This window comes from Drosophila sulfurigaster, chromosome 3 (genome assembly GCF_023558435.1).
Source record: "Drosophila sulfurigaster albostrigata strain 15112-1811.04 chromosome 3, ASM2355843v2, whole genome shotgun sequence".
Taxonomy (NCBI): domain Eukaryota; kingdom Metazoa; phylum Arthropoda; class Insecta; order Diptera; family Drosophilidae; genus Drosophila; species Drosophila sulfurigaster.
The window spans coordinates 3,043,442-3,062,540 of record NC_084883.1 but is presented as its reverse complement, the minus strand read 5'-3'; the positions used below and the strand labels follow the sequence as shown (position 1 = coordinate 3,062,540).

Below are 19,099 nucleotides of genomic sequence, written 5' to 3'. Positions count from 1 at the left end.
AGTCCTTCGTTCACTTCAAATCTTGATTGATTTTACTTTTCATTATGTATTATATATAATACCATTAAGCATATGATTTCAAAATTTCAGCCTCCTTACTATACTTTAGTATGGAAGGAACAAAAATTTAAACTATCCTCATTTAATTTTCCTTGGCTGGTACAATCCTTAAAATAACACCACCCATCAATAAAATTGGCTCTTATCGAGCTTGAAACAACTTGACATGTTTGTTATTAATATTTTTTGTAAATGTTTATTTCTCGTTTGAATTGTTTTAATTAAGAAGTATTACAAAAACGTTGAATGTTTCTCTCGTTTCGTATAACAAAATAATTTAGTATTAGTATTATACAATATTTATATAAACGGGATTTCGTTTGAATTTGTTGTCGCTTTTGTTTCTCTTAGTTTTCTTTTTGTTTTCCATTTGCATATACAAATCAAAAATAATTATGCATTACAAATTGTGTGTGGTATTTGCGCTTAGTAACTAAATATTAATTAAACTTAGAGTAATGACTTTTAGTATATAATTAAATAATTTCCTCATTCTTCTTTTATGTGGCCTTCTCATTTACTATTATTGTTAACACAACAAAATCAGATTTTATTTTTAACGGGATTATTTTCTCTTTTTTTTCAACCTCAATGCAACTGCCATCATTACAACATCAAAAACGATCTCAAACTGGCGATTTTGAGAAAGCAATCGAATGCTGTAATTAGATGGCAGAGCATCTCGGCACTTTAATTCGAATGTTTTTTTTTTTATAATTTTTCTTTTTTTTAATAATTCCTTTTAATTGCCTTAAAGCACTTGGAGTGTATTTTGCATTATATTATTATATATACAAATTATAAATTTGGAAATATATGTATAACTAGTAAATAGGCATTAAATATTAGTAGTAGCAAAAGTTTGCATTAGTTAGTAGTACTCTCGTAAGTAGGTTGCGTTCTTTCGGATCAACTTTGTGTGATAGCTTTATAAACTCTGAACTATAAAACTACATTTTACTCTCTATCCATCTTGTCATCACTCATTGTGTCTTTTATGCTTAACCAACATATTTCTTCATTCTTCTTCAACTGGTTGCTAGTGATACATTTTAACATTTTAATGTAACATTTTCTTAGCTTGTTGATTGTTGTTGTTGTGGGGATGTACTTGGGGGGGGAGGGAGGCAGGTAATTCACAATTTGTTGTTGATTAGTTAAATAACTTCAGTGCATTGTTAGTAATTTGTGTATTAATTGATAATTGGCATTTCAAACTGTTGGGTCCTCCAATCGCCGACTTATAGCCGGAATGGTTCGCGTTTCTCAGTGGGCGTGGTGCCTCGCGACGTCCGCCTCATGGTCGAGCTGAATGTTGGCTCAGCGGAGGTCTTGCGTGGTGTTTGCATTCCCGATGGCGTTGAGCTGCCACTGATGTTGCGCCTATTGAAGGGGAAATAGAAGGCATTAGTAAGTATACAATACTTCTTCAAAAATATCGAACTTTGAACAGTGTAACATAAATTAAATATTAATAAAACAATAATATCAATTAACAAACTGTCAATGTTCTCGCAAATCGATACTGATATCAAACAATGTTATGGAAATTGTAATCCTATTCTTCAGAAATATACTCAATATGATTTGCGAGCACATATCCAATGAGTATCACAACAATAATAAGAACATCTTAAAGCATCTGTTAACATTATGCATCATTCCGTTCAGTTGCAGTTTGTCATGCACTGTGTGGTTACAAATAATTCAACTTAAAGCAAATAACTTAGAAGTATAATATTTTAATAATAATTACTTGAACTGAAAGAGTATGTACTAGTATGTTGTTGTCGTGGAGGTGCTTATATAACTTAGGAGTAGTATTAGCAGCACTCTCGATTTAGAACTTTACCCCAAGCTAGGATTGCCTGTCGAACTGGTGGGCGATGATGTTTTGGAATCGTTCAGAGGTATCTTAACCGGTATCCTTGATGGGCGGCTTTAGTGGGTGTATGCGTGGTTATATATATAGTGGTAACAATTTACGAGTAGTTAGCAAATATGCAATTAAAACCATAACCAAGATTTATGAGCTACATCTTAGAACTAGAAGTTCGATTAGGATTTACCTTACTCTTAAATTATGTAAATCAACATATAAATAATTAAAAATATGTAATGTTTAGTGTATGCTTGTTACGTTACTTAATTATTATGTTTTGTTGTTGTTGTATTTGGGCATTACCTAGTGGGTTTGAAGCCGAAGCCTGTTAGTGCTGGTATACTGGATGATCTACTCATGCCTCCATTGCTGTATATTTTGAATCAGGCACGAGTTTCGATTTTTATAAATGGAATATTTTTGTTTTTGTTGTTGTTGTTTGATGTTGCAGTTAGTGTTGTTGCATTTCAAGCAAATTTCGAGATGAGTCAATAAATGCCAATTCAGAGTTTTAGTTAGCGTTTTTCAATGATTTTTTTTGGTTGTATTTTTTTGTTGTGTGAGTCAAAAGTTAATGCAGAAACCGAAAATATAAGTTCAAAAAAATAAATTAAATAAATTAATAATTTTGTATTTGAATGACAGAAATCCCACCCAACTATCCCCAATTTACATAAATGCAGTTTAATAACTAAGGATTTAGCTTGAGAGGACTCACCTTGTGGGCGCTGGACTCGCAGAACCAGATGCGGTTTTGCGTGTGATGGTGCTGGTGCCATTGAGCCTGCTGCCCGGTGTGGCAGTGGTCACTGACAGACGAGCCGGGCGGGGTGTTGTGCTTGTTCCTGTGCCGCTAATGGTGCTCGATGCGGATGGTTTACGCTGCGGTATGCGCGAGGGTGTGTGATCATCTGAAGAACAAATAATAGAATTAGATGTTGTCTCAATCGGGATATGTATTTAAGACTTACCTGTGCTGTCCAGCGACAGTGTTGAGCCATGACGCGAGGGCGGCTTGGAGCCTTGTCTGCTGAGCGGGCGAGAATTTGGGCTTGGAGCCGGCACGTGATCCGCCTGGCGTCAGACCCGTGCGTGTACTCGTATACGTAACCTTGCGGGGCGTATAGCGACCCGATGGTCCTCCATGGCTGCCCTCATTATCGCTGAGCGAGTCTGGCGTGCTGGCCGAGAGCGATGATCGCGATGGCCTTGACATGGGTATCGAACGTACCGAACGCTCGCGAACCTATTAAAATATAAAAATAGAGTTAGCAACCGGTACTGTCGAACAATTCTATTTCAAGTGCCCGCAAAACCCGTTGTACTCTGCGCCTCTCTGCAGTTCACCTCCTTTCTTCTGTGATCTGTGATCTTTAGCTCCTTGCGAGTTTTAGCTTTTAGTTCACTTACCCAGTGTGTTGTTGGATGACAATGCAGCACGTGGGGACTCAGCGGTACCGAGCGGCTGGTATTGCAACGCACAAATACTGTGCCGCCGGCGCCCATATGTATGGGAAAGGCGCATGGGACTTGGTCTTGTGCACGTATTTTCTCAAATATTGGCATTAACTCGGCCAAGTGCTCATCAGCTATCGGTATGTATGTATGTATATAGAGAATTGGAATTTGTAACGCATTAGCCAGGTAATTTGACCTGTATTCTTACAGCTGACAAACGGTATATGATCATTTAAGCCTTTCATTACTCAAACAAAATGAAGCCTTGTGGCTTTCTGGTTTCAAGTTCAACAATAAACAACAATAACCGCCTACCTAAGTTTAACCTCACACAAGACATAACAAGATGAATAAAAACAATAAAACAGTAGCGCAGCTGCTTAAATTGCTTTTAGTGTATACTGTAATTGTTTTCAGCTGCATGTGAACGTTTTTCTAGCATTAAAATCAAACGTTAAAATCGAACCAAAGAGATTACGAAATAAATAATAAATATATGTATATACTTATAATACATGTATGTAGATATATACGTATATGCATGTAGTATAGCAACAACAATTACAATTTTACAATAATAATACATATTTTATTCTCATGCACAAAAATCAAGAGACGGAGCGGCGCAGCGCATCGGCAGCGGCAGCAGCTGTAGCTTTAGCTGTAGCAGCGAGCTTTTTGTCAACAACACACACAATAAACCCAAATCGAAGCACTAAACTCACCTCGAAATGACCCTAGTGTAAAATAGGAACTTTTGGTAGGATAGTCTGGGATACTTGGGGGTATTTTCTTCGTTGTTTTTTTTTTTGCTTTTGTTAACCCACGTTTTTTGTATTTTTTTTTGTGTATGTTTGATTTACCTTTATGATGGGACCCTGTCCACTCATATATGGCGGCAAGTTGGGGCTACCGGCGCCGCCATTTTGCGAACTGTTGGCAGTTTGGGCAGCATTGGGCGTGGAACGTCTGGTCGTGAATGCGGCCATGCTCTGTGAGACGCCATCGGCCAATATGAATTGCTCGCGTAGCTCAATGTTAGTGCGTCCCTTGGCTGCTCCGATAAATGCGGTATTACGACGGTATTACCGGACATTCATTTGGTATTTTTCACCACAGACATACAATTGCATATACCCGCCACGCAAGCACGCACACGCGCACGCACAATACGAGCATGTGTGAGTGGTATATGTTGTGTTTTGTAATTTGGTATTTTTTCGTTTTTCGTTTTTTGTTTTTGTTTTGGCAGGGCGAACATATAACAACAACAATAACAACAAAATTTTGTTACCGCAAATTACATAGTTTTTCAGGTTGTTCAGTGTGTGTTCAGTAGTTTTTGTGGTATACAAAGATATAAAACATTTATTTTATTTTTTTTTTTTGGGCGCAGGCGGTGCATTGTTGGCGTGGGCGAGCGGGCGGCGCAAGAGCAATTATAACAAAGTTGTGTGGGTGTGTGTTCAGCGTGTGTTTTAACATTTTTTTAGAATATCGGGCACATTTCGTTATCGGTATCATTTTTGTTTTAACGAATAATTATATTTGAAAAAGAAAAAAGGGGGAAAACATAAAATAAGATTAGTAAAAACGAAAACGGTATACAAAATTAATTTAAAACAAATCAAATTTTAACAAAAATTGGACGAACTTGAAATGATATGAGGAGAGGTTACAACAGTAGCGATACAATTACAGTTCATTTTAGTACAGACAGCACTGTATTTAATGTTAGGCAGCAGAGTATAACAGAAAAAGCATGCAGTAATAATGTTCTAAATTTATTGTAGCTCTTATTAGAGATTACTAAACCCATAGATTTAATACAAAATGTGATATAATAGCAATAAATACGCAGAGTTAACAATTAAAGCAGCAAAAAAATGAAGTATGATTACTAAATGGCAACTAAGTATATAGCGTGGGAAGGTATAGGTTTTTTATTTATTTTGATTTAGGTTTGGATTTGGATTTGGTTTTGGTTTTGGCTGTTGATCTCGCTTGGTTATTGTGTGTTTATTATGAGGCAGCAAAATTGGCGCTGGCTATCAAAAATGTCTTCAAAAACAAAAGGCGCGCTGTTAATTGGTTTTCGTTGATTGTTTGTTTAGAGCAACTTTTCGACCAAACAAAATTATGAGTTTTAATTGGTATTTGTTGTTTTTAAGGTTGAGATTGACTATTAATATATTTTAGGCACAATTTAAATATATTTCGTATTATTGTACTGTTTTGTTTTTTTCGTTTTGTTTGTTGTTGGTTAAATGACCATATCCGTTTGGTATTATTAATATGATTTAGCTTTTAAATAAAATAATTAGTTGTTAAGCACAACTGTTTCTAGTATGGCATGTATGTATGTTGTTTATTATGGTTGGTATGTATGTATGTGAGAGAGAGATTTGTGAGACATGATCAAATGGTATTTATGATGCATCGTTTATAATCTAGGTATATAGACAAAATGCATGATCTGAATGGGGATGGTATTGTTTCAGTGTGGACTACAAGACTATACTAGAATAATATATGCGAATTATGGATATGAAAGTCCAACAAAATTTCGTGTATCTGTGTGTACAACACAACTATTAATAGTAGTAGAGTGTATATATGTGTGTGTGAATCTTTGTTTAAATGGGACTTACCGCGACAAGGATCGTTCTTCTGCAGGAATTCATCCAGAGCCACCCAGCCTCCTCCAACGCGCACCATAACAGTGCTGCGCAGAATTCGAACCAGGCGCAATTTCTGGGAATCTCCAAACTGTAAAGCGAGGGAACAATTAACAACAATTTAAATTACAATTTCGCACTTTTGGTACTTACTCTGTATTTGCCTTCGCCAACTTGGAACACACGGAATTTCTGCCGACATGTGCAAAGCATGACCAGGCGTTTGACTTCGTCATGGATCTTATCGGAATCTGTGGCGGGTTTACGTTCCTGCCAATCGGGTCGCAATGCGGCAATGAACTCCTGCCAATCAATGAGACCCTCGCCATTGCGATCGAATAGATCAGCAACAGCCTTCATTTCCAATCCAGATGTGTCGAATTCTAAATGAGAAATGAAGTGATTTAATGTTTGTATTAATGATTTGCTTGTTCGAATACTTACTGGTATTGAGAATGCCATCGATGAAAACATCGCGTGGAATCATGCCATTGTTGTCCTTGTCCATCTTACGGAACAGATCGGTCAAGCGCGACTTCTTGTGATTCATGTACTTCAGGAACTGTTGACAAACGAGAGAATAAATGAATTATGAGTTAAATGTCACTTAAAAATAGATTAATGACGCCATCAACTTACGCGCTTGCGCCAATCATCCCAGCTGAAGTTGCGAGCACGCTCCACATCCTTCAGATACATGAGATGCTCATGCAGCAGACGCTGGCGCTCCCATGAGAGCATCCAGACATCGCGCCACTTGGTCCACAGAAGCTTAGCGCGTGGTGAGCGGAATTCAAGTTCGGGTCCGGTGGAGCTATATGGAAAAGATTAAAAAGGATTAGAGAAGCGAAGCGAAACTAGATAGCAACACACAAAAGGAAAGCTAATTAGTTGGCGAACAAATCAAACTACGTACTTAACACATACTCGAATAGATACATAGAGATACACATGCAATGAGTACAGTTTGAGCTGCATTGGATGTGACAAAGAGCAGACAGAACAGGGAGAGTAAAGACTTACCTTGGCGAGAAACGTGGGCCATAGTGCGGCAGGCGATCTCTGTCGGGCGTATCACGCGTGGGCGTAACACGACTATACAGCGATGTATATATAGTACATATATGAGCAAATAAGCAGCAAAATGCAAAGATGTTTGTTTGTTTTTTGATATGAAGCAACGTTTACGTAGCGTGTGTGTAGACAGGATGATAGTAGAATCCAAAAGAGACAAAAAATACAAAATAACGGATCAAGTAACGAAACAATTCACAAAACAAGAGCATAAATATAAGATTGATAACAAAGATATACAAAAGTTGTTTTTTATACATAAAAGAAATAACATTTCGATACGCAGCATTTCCAAAAATAAACAGTTCCAAAAGTTTCGACAAGTTTTTAGAGAAAAAAACAAAAGAAATTTTCGTTTTTGAGAATTTTGAAAGTGCATGCACTATTATTTTTGGAACATTCATGGATCCAAAGATCAGCTTATTCTATTTAAACGATAACTCACCTGCCCTTGCGTGCATTAAGGCCTTGATCACGAGAGCCCTTGAAGCTGTGAATAGGAAAGAGGAAACAATAGATTAATGGAAGTGTCCGAAATCAAATTCTACTTTTTTTGAACTATTAAATTACAAAATAAAGCAACAGTTATAGCAGCAGCGATGAGTTATATAAATTCGATGTGGCGGGGGCAAGTTGAGGGTAGATGTGGGGTACTTAATGTCGATTGATGAAACAAACTTTGCTACGTATTAGCGATTTTTAGCGCTACTTTGGGTATAATGTTTTAAGCTAGTTTTCTTACACTTTAACTCATTTACTTGACATGATCTTCATTAAAACTGATATTAAATGTTTTTATCAATATAAAATATGTGATTAATTTGATTCAAAAGTTATTTTAGTATTTCAATTGAAATATTTAATTCAATGCTAAAAATTTTAAGTAGTAATATTTATTATAAAAATAAATATTTGTCTGCATAATTCATTTACAATTTAAAGTAATGTCAATTAAACGAGTAACGAGTGAACCAGCAAAGTTATTACACGAAGCTATTGGTTATGTATTTGTTTCGGTTGTTGTTGTTGTGGTATGTTGCAGAGATGTTAGGCAAAAAGTACACTTAAACCAGGCTAGATGTGTGAGTGGCATGGGGCAAGTGGCAAGCGCATTCGTCACATTGCTCTTTGTTTACAATTTGTTTTTAGAGTATTATAAAGTTGCTGTCAAACCTTTGACGTCTCAGCGTGCCATCGGGCGACTGTTCGCGCAGATCGTGACTGGAGCCACGACTATATACATATGTATATATATATAGTTGTTGTTGTTGTTGCAATGTGTTGGATATACATAGTTTTTGATATTTTGTTTTGGGTAGACGATAGGCAAGATAGTGTGGTGCAATTCATTGCGGGGAAAGTAATTGGATTTTTTGTTTTGGTTTGTTGTAGCAATAAATTTTGTGATAAAAAAAGAAAAATAGCAAAAATAAAACACAACAAAATTATAAATCAGAAAAGTATATACAGAGATCAGGCAATGCCTTCTGGCAACTGCAAAATACTTACACTGGCGTCTTGCCGCTACGCGATGGCTTCCTTGCACCTGGTGGCAGTTGGCGTGGCTTGCAGGCGCGGTCTACTTCATTCTGACGGCGTGCCGTGTTCTCCATGAACTCCTTGTGATCTTCAATCAGTTTCTCAACAGGTGGAATCTCGTCTGGTAGTTGTTCATGCTTCAGATCTAAAAGATTAAAATGAGTTAACTGTGAAGTCTCCCGTAAAAGTGTTCAATATAATTTTGGACTTACTCAGTAGAGTACCCTCGAGTCCGCTGAGCCATGCGAGCAGTTCCTCAATTGTGTCATCGAGATCCTTGAGCGATTGCAAATGCTGCTCCAGTTTCGACTCGCGATTGATAGCCCATTGACGCACCTCCTCCCAGCGCTGTTGAATAATCGACAGCCAGTTCTTGATGATGGGAATGGCATCGGGATAGGCCTTGCTAATGATTTCCTCAGCATACTCAAATGTTTCGCTCTTCTCACGCTCACGGACGCGCAAATCACGCATGAACTCCGTGTGGATATCCATCATTTCGCGTGAGACCTTCTCATCATCGGGCGCGTTCTTGGCATAGCGTAACTTGTGCTCTGCATGATCCAACCAATCGAACAAGGCTTGGACGTTTGCATTGAGTTTTTCTGCATCGACCAGGGCCACCTGGAGGCGCTCGCCACGCTTGGCGACTGCACTCTGAACTTCTTCCCAAATGGACTGCATCTCATCGAGTTGGCGTCCTACCTCGGGGTTGTTGCCAGAGCGCTCCAGATCTCGGCCGGTCTTCAGGACACCTTGCATTTGAGCAGCACGCTTCTGCAGATCCTGCTCAATGTGCTTGTGATGTTCGCAAAGTCCCTGTACAGTCTCCAGGTCACCATGGACGGGTCCGTTTTCGTTGAGTCGACTCTTGGCCTTCTTCAGCCAGTCGAGAAGCTCGCCAAGAGCATCACTGAACTGTCCAGAGAGCAACAAAGCCTCCTCCAGCTTGCGCTGACGTTCAATACTCTTCGACCAGACGCGCGTCCATTGCTCCTTGAGCTCCAGCAGCATCTTATCGAGCACGGGACGATCACCCTTGGGTGCACGCTCCATCAGGTTCTTACCGGTGCGCATGGTGCCATCGTAGACCGACTGCTTGGCGCCCAGCTGGCGATGTGTCTCCTTCAGCTTGCCAATGTATTTTTTGATCTTCTGCGGCTCCTTGGAGGCAGTGGCCTCCTCTATGATCTGATCCAGTGTCTGCTCGGTTTCCTGCAGATACTGCATCATGCCATTCCAGGCATCATTGAACTCACGTGCCTCTTTGTAACCATGGTCCAGAGCACGAGTGCGCTCTGCAGCCTTGCTAACGACACGTTCCCAGCGATGCTGTACGGAAACGAGTAGATTCTTGATCAGAATGACATCCTGCTTCTGGCTGAAGTACTTGAGATGAGTGCCCTTCTTGTCCAGCAGCAGCATGGCCTCGCGATGTGTGCTTACATCCTTCTGCAGCACCTTATGCTCCTCCATTTGCGCCTGGATAGTCTCCAGTACACGCGAAACGGGTTCGGCATTCGATAACTGTTTCTCAGCCTGTGTTAGCCACTCGACGAAAGCCTGTAGCGTGTCATGGAACTCTGTTGCCTCCTTAAGAGCAATTTCCAATTTGATCTTCTTGTCGGAGGCACGTGAAACGACCGCATCCCAGCGTTGCTTCAACGTGCGCAGAGTGTGCTGCAGATTGCTTGATGACACCTTCATTTGGTTTTGACGCTTGATGTACTCCTGTCCCTGAGCCTGAATTGTTTCGACCTTAGGCCTATTCTCCTCCAGCTCATTGTAGACCTCCATAAAGCGTTCCAGCTGCTCGGTGGCAGTCTCTGGCAGACCACCAACTGGCTTGCTTGCACCAATCACGGCATCCACATCGCCCAGCCATCCAAGTATATCCTGAACCTCGGCAATGTAGCCCTGGGCCTCACGCAGAGACTCCTCCAGTTCGTGCTGGCGATCGCTAGCCTTTTGCAACAGTTGCTTCCACTCGTTGTTCAGCTTACGCAGTTTCTCTTGCGTCGTCGAGGCCTCCACTGATCCCTTCTCTGTCTCGATAAGCTGGCGGCCTGCATCATTCAACGTGTCCACGGAGTTTTGATGAGCTTGTATATCGTTAGCCAGCACCTTAAGCTTGGCTAGCTCAACTTCCAGCAACTGTGGATCTCCGGGAATCTACAAGTAAATCGATTAAGTCAACTTCAGTTACAAAGATGGTAAACAACTTCCGACTTACCGGCTTAAGCTGATCCAGCGTGCCGTCTGTCTTGTTGATCCAGACGAGCAGCTCGTTGAGCGCATGCTGGAATTGCCCCAAATGGAGCAAAGCATGCTCAAGCTGCTTCTGGCGATCGACCATGCCGCGCAGCAATGCCTCCCATCGTCGATTAACTACGGACAATGGCTCCCTGATTGATGCCGCCTGCTCCGGCGAAGTGCGTTCCGTCAGTTCCACAGCTTGTCTATAAGGATGTCATCAAATGGTTTAGTATACAAATCATTGAAATGGTGTCGTAAATGCAGGCACAACGCAACAATATCGATCATAACTGGCCGATTGACCGATTGGTGATCATGCAAAATGAATATTTATGGAATTGTATGTTCCATGTGGTTTGCGGCATAAATCAAATCAAATCAAATCAAAAAGATAAACATGCGCAAACATGATCTGAAGATTGCTCCAGACTCTGTGTAGAGCACAGATCGCAGCTTCACAATTGCAAGGCACTTAAGAATAAAGCACAACAACGAACGAACGATAGAACGTACGAAATTTGGAAACTATCTTGCCTTTCTAGACCTCTGCCAATTGTATGAGGGAACGAAGATCACACAGACGTCGTAAAAATATCGTATATTAGACATTAGCATTGTATTCAATTACTGTAATGAGCCAGACTTAAGCAAATAGCTTACCTGTTTAATGCTTCTACTTCGACCATATGCGGATCCACTTCGTCCTTGAACGACTTGAGTTGTTCAATCTGTCGCTTGACGGCATCAATGTCAGAGCCCACGGGTCCCAGATGGGCGAACTTATCCTCGGCCTTGGTGAGGAATTTCAGCAGATTCTGGAGTGTCTCATGGAACTCCATGGCCTTCTCCATGGCATCGATAAGGTTCTCTTCGCGCTTAGCGTACAATGCAGTGATGTTGTCCCAGGCATTGTCGAGATCTTCAATGTGCTTCTTCACCTCTGGTTTATCGGGTTCACCGCACATGTTCATTAAGTTGCTTCCATGGCGACGCACCTGTTCCACTTCGGGTTTGGTCTGATCGATCTCATGTCGGATCTCTTGCAGTGCAACTTGTTGCTTCTTGATGTCTTGCGGTTGTGCCGCTGGTGGCTCCTGGCAGGACAGCGTTTCCTCCAGATCCTTCAGAGTCTTCATAACGCTGTTTAATTGCTTCCAGAAGGGCTCCGCTACACTGAGGATATCGTCCAGTGAGCTACCACGTTTCTTCGTCGCCTTTTGCACATCATTCCACAAGTTGTTAAGTTTCTCCAGCTTGGCCTTGATGTCGCGCACCGCCGGATCAGCCTTGTTGCCAGCCTTGGCAATGACATCGTTGGCGGCACGTTGCACAGCACTGAAGGCATCCTGACGCTTGTCCAGATCATCCATCAGAGCATCATTGTCCTCAATCTGCTCGCGAATCTTCTGTGGTAGTGCAGATAGTGGATCCAATTGATTAACCTGATCCACAGTATTGGCCAGAGCACGCAGCATGCCCTCCAACTTGTCGGAGAATTGACTCGACTCCTGCAAAGCGCTTTCCAGCGCCTGTTGACGTTCGCGCAACTCCAGACGCAATGCAGCATAGCGTGCATTGTCCGTGTCCAGAATCTCATTGATCTTTGCGCTATCGTCGTCGGCAACCAGAGCACCCAGTGCTTCGCCCGTCTTGTTGAGCTTATCCAGCAGCGGCTTGTGCTCGGCAATCGAGTGCAAGAGACGCTCGTTCTTGTCCTGCTGCAATGTGATCTGATCAGGACGCAGGGCAGGCATGCTGAGGCGTGAGATTTGTTGCTCCATGTCATCTAGCCAAGTGGTCAGACCCTGGTGCGAGTCGGCAAAGTGCTCAGAGAGAGGCAGCGCCTGTTCCAAGATGCCCAAACGTTCGCTGCACAGTTGCGCAACGGTATCGACGATCTCCTTCAGGTCATCAAGCTTCTCACGCAGAGTGGCAGTGTTCTCGCTTTGTGGAGACTCGCGTAGCACCTTCTTCGAGGCGGCAGTGACGTCGCGAACACGTCCCTTTTGGCTGGAGATGTCGTCATTGATGGAGCGATGCTCTTGCAACTGAGCGCGCACAAGTTTGGGTTCCATGCCTGGTGGATCGGCTTCACGCAATGTGGTGTCCATTTCACGGAACCACTCGAGCAGTTCATCGATGTCACCGGTGACTTCCTTGGCCCGTTGATTGCTCAAATGCAGGCGCTCAGCCTTGCGCTGAATCTGCTCCACAATCGAATCGAATCGTCGGTTGTCACGGGTCACAATGCTCTCGATGGTGGCAGCACCTTCACCCGGAGACAGTTGGCATAGCTGTGGGCCAACTAGGTTGATGGTGTCCAAAATGGGACGCATATCAGACAATTCGCTTTCTAGACGCAGCACATCTGCCTGTCGTGGCTCGCTGGGTGCCAAGGCAGTCTCAGCACTCTGCATCCATTCGACCAGACGATTGTGAGCCTCGTGGAACTGTTGCACCAAGGGCAGCGCATTTTGGGCGTTCTTCAGGAGATCGCCACCACGATTGGTAAGATCTCCATAACGTCGCTGCAGCGAGTCGAGTTTATCCTTGAGCTGAATGGCTTCATCGTTGGAAATATGCTTCATCAACTCTGCACCAGATTCAACGGTGGATTCCACATTCGACGCGTGTCCGGCAATATTCTCATTGAGCTCCAGCAGATGATCCATTTGTTCGAGCAACTTTTCGGCATACACTGGCACAGACTTGAAGCGCTTCAATTCATTCTCCATGCTCTCCATCCAGGCCACCAGATCTTGGTAGCTAAGCACCAGGTGACGCAGTCCTTGACGGGATTCAGCAAGCAAAGCGCCAATGTTGTCGCTGGCATCAACCAGTCCGGTATAGCGTTCGGTAACACCACGGACCTTTTCGCCTAAGTTCACGGCCTCCTCATCGCTGACCAAGTGCATCAGCTGAGCGGCCACATCGGCAAGATCGGTAAAGTCGGGCTGCTTGCCAAGAATCTCGTCGTGCAAACGATCATGCTCGCGTATACGCTGTTGAATCTTCTCCTCATCCGTGGGTATTAATTCCATGGCCTTGACGGCACGCTCCGTGTTGTCTAGCCACAATTCCAGTGGACTGATCTTATCGTGGAATCGCTTCGCCACCTCCATGGCTTCCTCCAGATCCTGTTCACGCTGTTCGGCTCCATCGGTGAGTGCATCAAAACGTTTCATCAAGTCGTTCAACTGCTTCTCGATGGAGGCACGCTCAGCGGGCTCACAATGATTTGCCACCTCTTTGCCAAGATTGGCAAGCGAGCCCATTGAGTTCTGACGATCAAGGAGCATTTTCTTGAGGAACTTCTGCTCCTGCAGTTGAGCCTTGACCACCTTGTAGTCCGAGCTGGGCGGCTTTTGGTTAGCAACCATTTCTTCAGTATCGCTTAACCACTTGGAGAGACCGGCTAAGGCCTCCTGGAACTTTCCAGATTGCAATAGCGCCACATCCAGACGACGATCACGCTCGTTCATACGCTCCTTCAGATCGTTCCAGCGATCGTTCAATTTCTCCAAATCCTTCTCAATAGTGCTTGTGGAAACTCCACTGCCAGCTGAACGAACCAGATCGCGTCCAGCCATATTCACCTTGTCCACATTGACAGCCAGGGGTTCCACCTTGTTCTCTCTGAAATTGCGGAAGTCCTCCTGTTGACGACGAATCTGATCCAGTTCCGATCCAACGGGCTTCATGCGCTTGAACTCATCGCTCACATCCTTGATGTCATCGAGGGTCTGTGATTGAATGTCGTAGAACTCTCGAAGAGCTTTCAGAGTGCTCTGCAGATTATCTTCATGATCTCGCACACGATTATCCAGACGTCCTAACGTCTTGCGTAGCGTTGAGATTTGCTCACGCGTTTGAGTTGTGTCAGCAGCAAAGCCGGCATCAACCAGGACATCGGCAGCACGCTCTGCATCCTCGAGGCGACCGACAAGACGATCCAGTTTGTTTTGCAGCTTGCTAACATCATCCAACTGCTGTTGAACAATCTTAATCTCGCGAGCTGGTGGCGAAAGCTTCTCGACTTCTGTTTCCAGATCATTCAAATCGATGCCTAAGCTCTTCATTTGCTCGTTGAACTGCGAGACGGCTGTAGCGGCTGATTGAAGCTCACCGCAACGATCATCCAGACGTCCTTGCAACTCTGACATGCGATCGGCCAAACCATCAACTTCGCTTGTCAAATGATCAGCATCTCCGCCAGCGGCACGGGCTTCTGCACTAATGTCCTTGGCCAACGCCTTGAGCGATTGCAATGGCTTGCTGAGATTTGTCAGCTCCTCGCGAATGGCCTTGACTCGTTCCAGCAACTTGGGATCCTTAGCAGCACCGCCGAGTGCATCATGGGCAGCTAGGCGATCCTCGCAACGACCCAGTGAATGATCCAAATTGCGCAGCTCATCATTAAAGTCACCCAAGCGACGAGAACAGTTCTCAATCTCGTGAGCACGTGCAATCAGATCATTATTGAGACGCTCCCAACGATCGCGAATGTCTTGAAGCTCAGCCTTAATGGGTTCCTTATCGATATCGCAACTTGTGAGGAAGGTATCGCCAAGACCCTTGGTGTTTTCAAACTCGCCCGAATGCTTCCACACCTCGCTGCGGAAGGTCTGGAGATCACGAAGGCGTGTCTCCAGTTTCGACTTAGATAGCACGCCGGGTGTTAGATCGGCAAGCTTATCTTCGGCGGTGCGCAGCCAGGCAAGGAAGGTCTCCGACGTCTGGGAATACTTCTTGCAGTGCTCCATGCATGTTTGTAGACGCGTATGACGATCGACGGCTTCACGACGTAGTTTTTCCCACTGTTGTTGAATGCGATCAAGATCACGCTTGACAGTGCGATCCTGCTGTTTATCAGACAGATCCTTACCCTTATTTATCAGCATAATCACTTCATGCTCACGTGCCATTACTTCACGGTAGATAGGCTCATGGGTGTCGATCTGGTGCTGCAGCGTTGGCTTATGTGCGGAAACTAGCAGACGGTCGGTGAGATTAGAAAGTTCACCGGACAGCCAGCCAAGCGTCTTGGAACAATTCTCCGCAAAGTGGCGGCCATCTCGCAACGAGGCCTCAGTCTCGGCTTTCTTAGTGTCCAGTTTCTTTTGCAGTGCCAGATATTGTTTCTCCAAGGCAGCTACACGTGAATTAACGTCCGCACGGGAGGCCGGATCGCCGAGAATATTGCACAGAGTTGTTGCGGATTGTTCCACATCAGCTAACAAGGGGCGCTGGCCTTCCAGTTGACGTTCGAGGTTCTCAATCTTGCGCAAATTCTCTTGATGGTCGCCATCAGTGGGCAACGTATCCAAGTTATCGCTAATATTTTGCAGAGCTTCGCGCAGGCGATTGACAGCCGCGTCGAATTCCTTGGAGCTATCAGCTGCACCGCCCAAACTGTTGGCACGATCGTCCAACTTGCCCATTAGATCATCCCATTTGGTAATGACATCCTTGAGTTTCTGTTCGACTGCTTGAGCATCAGGAGTGCCAGCCAAATGATCGACGACATCGTGGCCCAAGTCCTGGAAGTGCTTCAATTGAGGTTGTTGTGTGCGGAACTCCTCGCGCAGCACTTGCACCTGTTGTACTTGGCTCTGGACCATACGAGGATCAGATGAAATAGGTCCTAGGACCGTAAACATGCGTTCCTTGCTGTCCAGCCAGCTCTTGAGGTTACCATGCGTATCCAGGAAGTCACGCAGCTTCTCGGAGAAGGCTATACGATTCTTGCAAATATCGTTGAGATTCTTCCATTTCTCTTGAATGTTGTCGTTCTCCTGACGCAGTTGATCGGCACCGAGCACATCAGACTTGCGACGCAATATGTCCTTGATTTGCGCTTTCGTGGTGTCCAGCAAACTCTGCTTTTCGTACATATCTTCCAAGATCTTGCGAGCCTGCTTAATGCAGCGATCAGCTTCTTCTTTGTTAGACACAGACTCCTTAGGCACCTGGCGCTGAATGCGATCCAGGAATTGAGCCAATCCCTTCAAGTTCTCGTACTGTTTGCGCACCTCTTCGCTCAGGTTGTCGAGCTCGTGCTGACGATCGTTGAGACGAACGCCAATCAGACCGTAGCGATTGTTGATCTCGCTCAACTGCTGCTGAACCGGAGACTGCTCAGATAGCTGGAAGCCATCCTGAGAGGATCTGCGGCTACCGAATCCACTGGAACCAGTCGATAGTGGCGACAGTATGCCTCCCTTGGTCGGGCTGGGGCTTCTGGCATCTCCGGACATGCGACGCAGCGGGCTGGTCCTCTTAATGGGACTATATGTTGACCGTTTCCTGGAGGGACTCTCTGGTCGAATGAGAGCATCATATTGGGCACCTATGTCATTGATCTTGTCGATTGTAGGTGCATAGTCGCGATAGTCTTTGCAGATGGGTTTCAGCTCATCGTGTTGTTGCTTGATCTTGTCCAGGTCGATGGCCACAGGCGCCAGTCCATTAACACGGCCCTCGGTGCTCGTCAGCCAAGACAAGACATCGTCTTTAAGGCTCTCGTAAGCCAGACGGCGTTCAGCCTTCTGCTTTGACAGCTTGGCACGCTCATCAATACTGATGTTGATGTTGCGCCATTGAGATTCTAATGCCTTGATGCGATCCCGCAAAGCTCCTGTATCGGTAACATCACGGAGACTTATCAAATCCTTGCCATTGCGTACACAATCTTCATACTGTGGAGCAAGTTGATCCTTTTCACGAGACAGATCCTGCATGCGGCGTGCCAGCTCCTCCGTAGACAGCAGACTGGTCTCACGGCTGTCAAGTGCTTCCTGCAAGTTACCCATGCGTTGCTCAACGTTGCTGATATCATCCAGGTACTTGGACAAACGGTTGTAGACATCGTCCAGGAATTCTCCACGCTTGTTGGCCTTCTCGTACAATTTCTCAAATTTGCCGGTAACATCGTTCAGGTTGGATTCAACCTTCTTGGCAATGCGAGCATTCGAAGCGCTCGATAACAAATGCTTCGCTGAGATTTGGACACTGTCAATGCTGGCTTGATGCGATTGCAAATCGGCAAGTAGCACTTTGTGCTCACGAATCTGTTCCTGCAGGCGCTCCTTGATCAGCGACGCGGGTCGCAGATTCAGCTTGTACTTATCTTCTGCTTGATTGACCCAGCTAACAAGGCTGTCGAGTGCATCTTGCACGCCCTGCGACTGCACCAAGGTTTTGTCTAAGGTCTTGCAGTGCTCGCCCAGCGTATCCAGAAGTTGCTGATAGTTGTTCTTCAAATCAGCAATTGGCAATTCCAATTGATTGATCTCCATTGGACTCAATTGACCACCCAGGCTACGCAAAAGGTTATCCAACGCTTGCTGAGCATTGTCGACCAGACGACCACTAGAGAGCAGCTCATTATGGAGCGCCTTAGCTTCATTCATTTGATCCTGTACACCCTTTGGATCACCGGCAACTGGCTCAGAAATGACGCGGGAGACGCGTGGTTGCACACTTCTCAGCCACTCGTTGGCCTTGTCCAGAGCATCCTGGTACTCGCGCTGTCTGCCACCCAGACCGGAAACCCGATCCTGCAGTGCATTGACACGATTCAGCAGATCCTTGTACTGAGCTGACACCAATGAAACCTCCTGGCGTATTGGACTTTCGGCACTCGACAGCGGTTCCACATGTGGCAACCTCTCGGGCAACGATGTGCGGAAATCGTTGAGAACTGCCAAAAACTCCTTGCTCTCATCGACAAACTTCTGAGCGGCCATCGTAATGAAGCGCAGATCAGCTTGGTGTCCAATCACATCGCTGACAAACTCGCGTATGGTGTCAGCTTGCGAGGAAAGACGGGTGAGGTCTGACAAGGAGCGTTCCTTGTCCTCCAGCGTGCGACGAGCTAGCTGGAGCCAGTCAGAGAACACGTCCAGCTCGCTGCGCAACTTCGTCAACTCATCACGTCCAGCCTCCAGTCGACGCAGCAGACGCACTGTGCGATCATTGACACGATCCACACGAGAGCGCAGCTCACGTCCAGAGTTCTCAAGGGTTGTCACCTCTGGTGCAGACAGTACATCGCCGCCGGTGAGCACAATCTGACGGATTTGCTCGAGGCAGGTGGCAACAGGGCGCTGCTGGGATTCAATTTCATCCTTGATTTGCTGCAAGAGTGACA

The 19,099-nt window shown here is 44.7% G+C and overlaps 1 protein-coding gene across 1 annotated transcript in view; it reads right to left on the bottom strand.

Annotated features, from left to right (window-relative positions):
• Positions 1-720: 720 nt before the first annotated feature.
• LOC133842345 (microtubule-actin cross-linking factor 1) overlaps positions 721-19,099 on the bottom strand; it is a 45,653-nt gene continuing 27,274 nt past the window's right edge. Inside the window, 16 exon segments of the mRNA XM_062275398.1 lie at positions 721-1,443; positions 2,246-2,311; positions 2,661-2,853; positions 2,914-2,992; positions 2,994-3,188; positions 4,264-4,454; positions 6,052-6,169; positions 6,232-6,461; positions 6,523-6,640; positions 6,718-6,892; positions 7,102-7,173; positions 7,598-7,642; positions 8,662-8,836; positions 8,904-10,863; positions 10,925-11,150; positions 11,608-19,085. Of these exon segments, the coding sequence (XP_062131382.1) occupies positions 1,302-1,443; positions 2,246-2,311; positions 2,661-2,853; positions 2,914-2,992; positions 2,994-3,188; positions 4,264-4,454; positions 6,052-6,169; positions 6,232-6,461; positions 6,523-6,640; positions 6,718-6,892; positions 7,102-7,173; positions 7,598-7,642; positions 8,662-8,836; positions 8,904-10,863; positions 10,925-11,150; positions 11,608-19,085 (11,463 nt within the window). The 3' untranslated portion in view covers positions 721-1,301.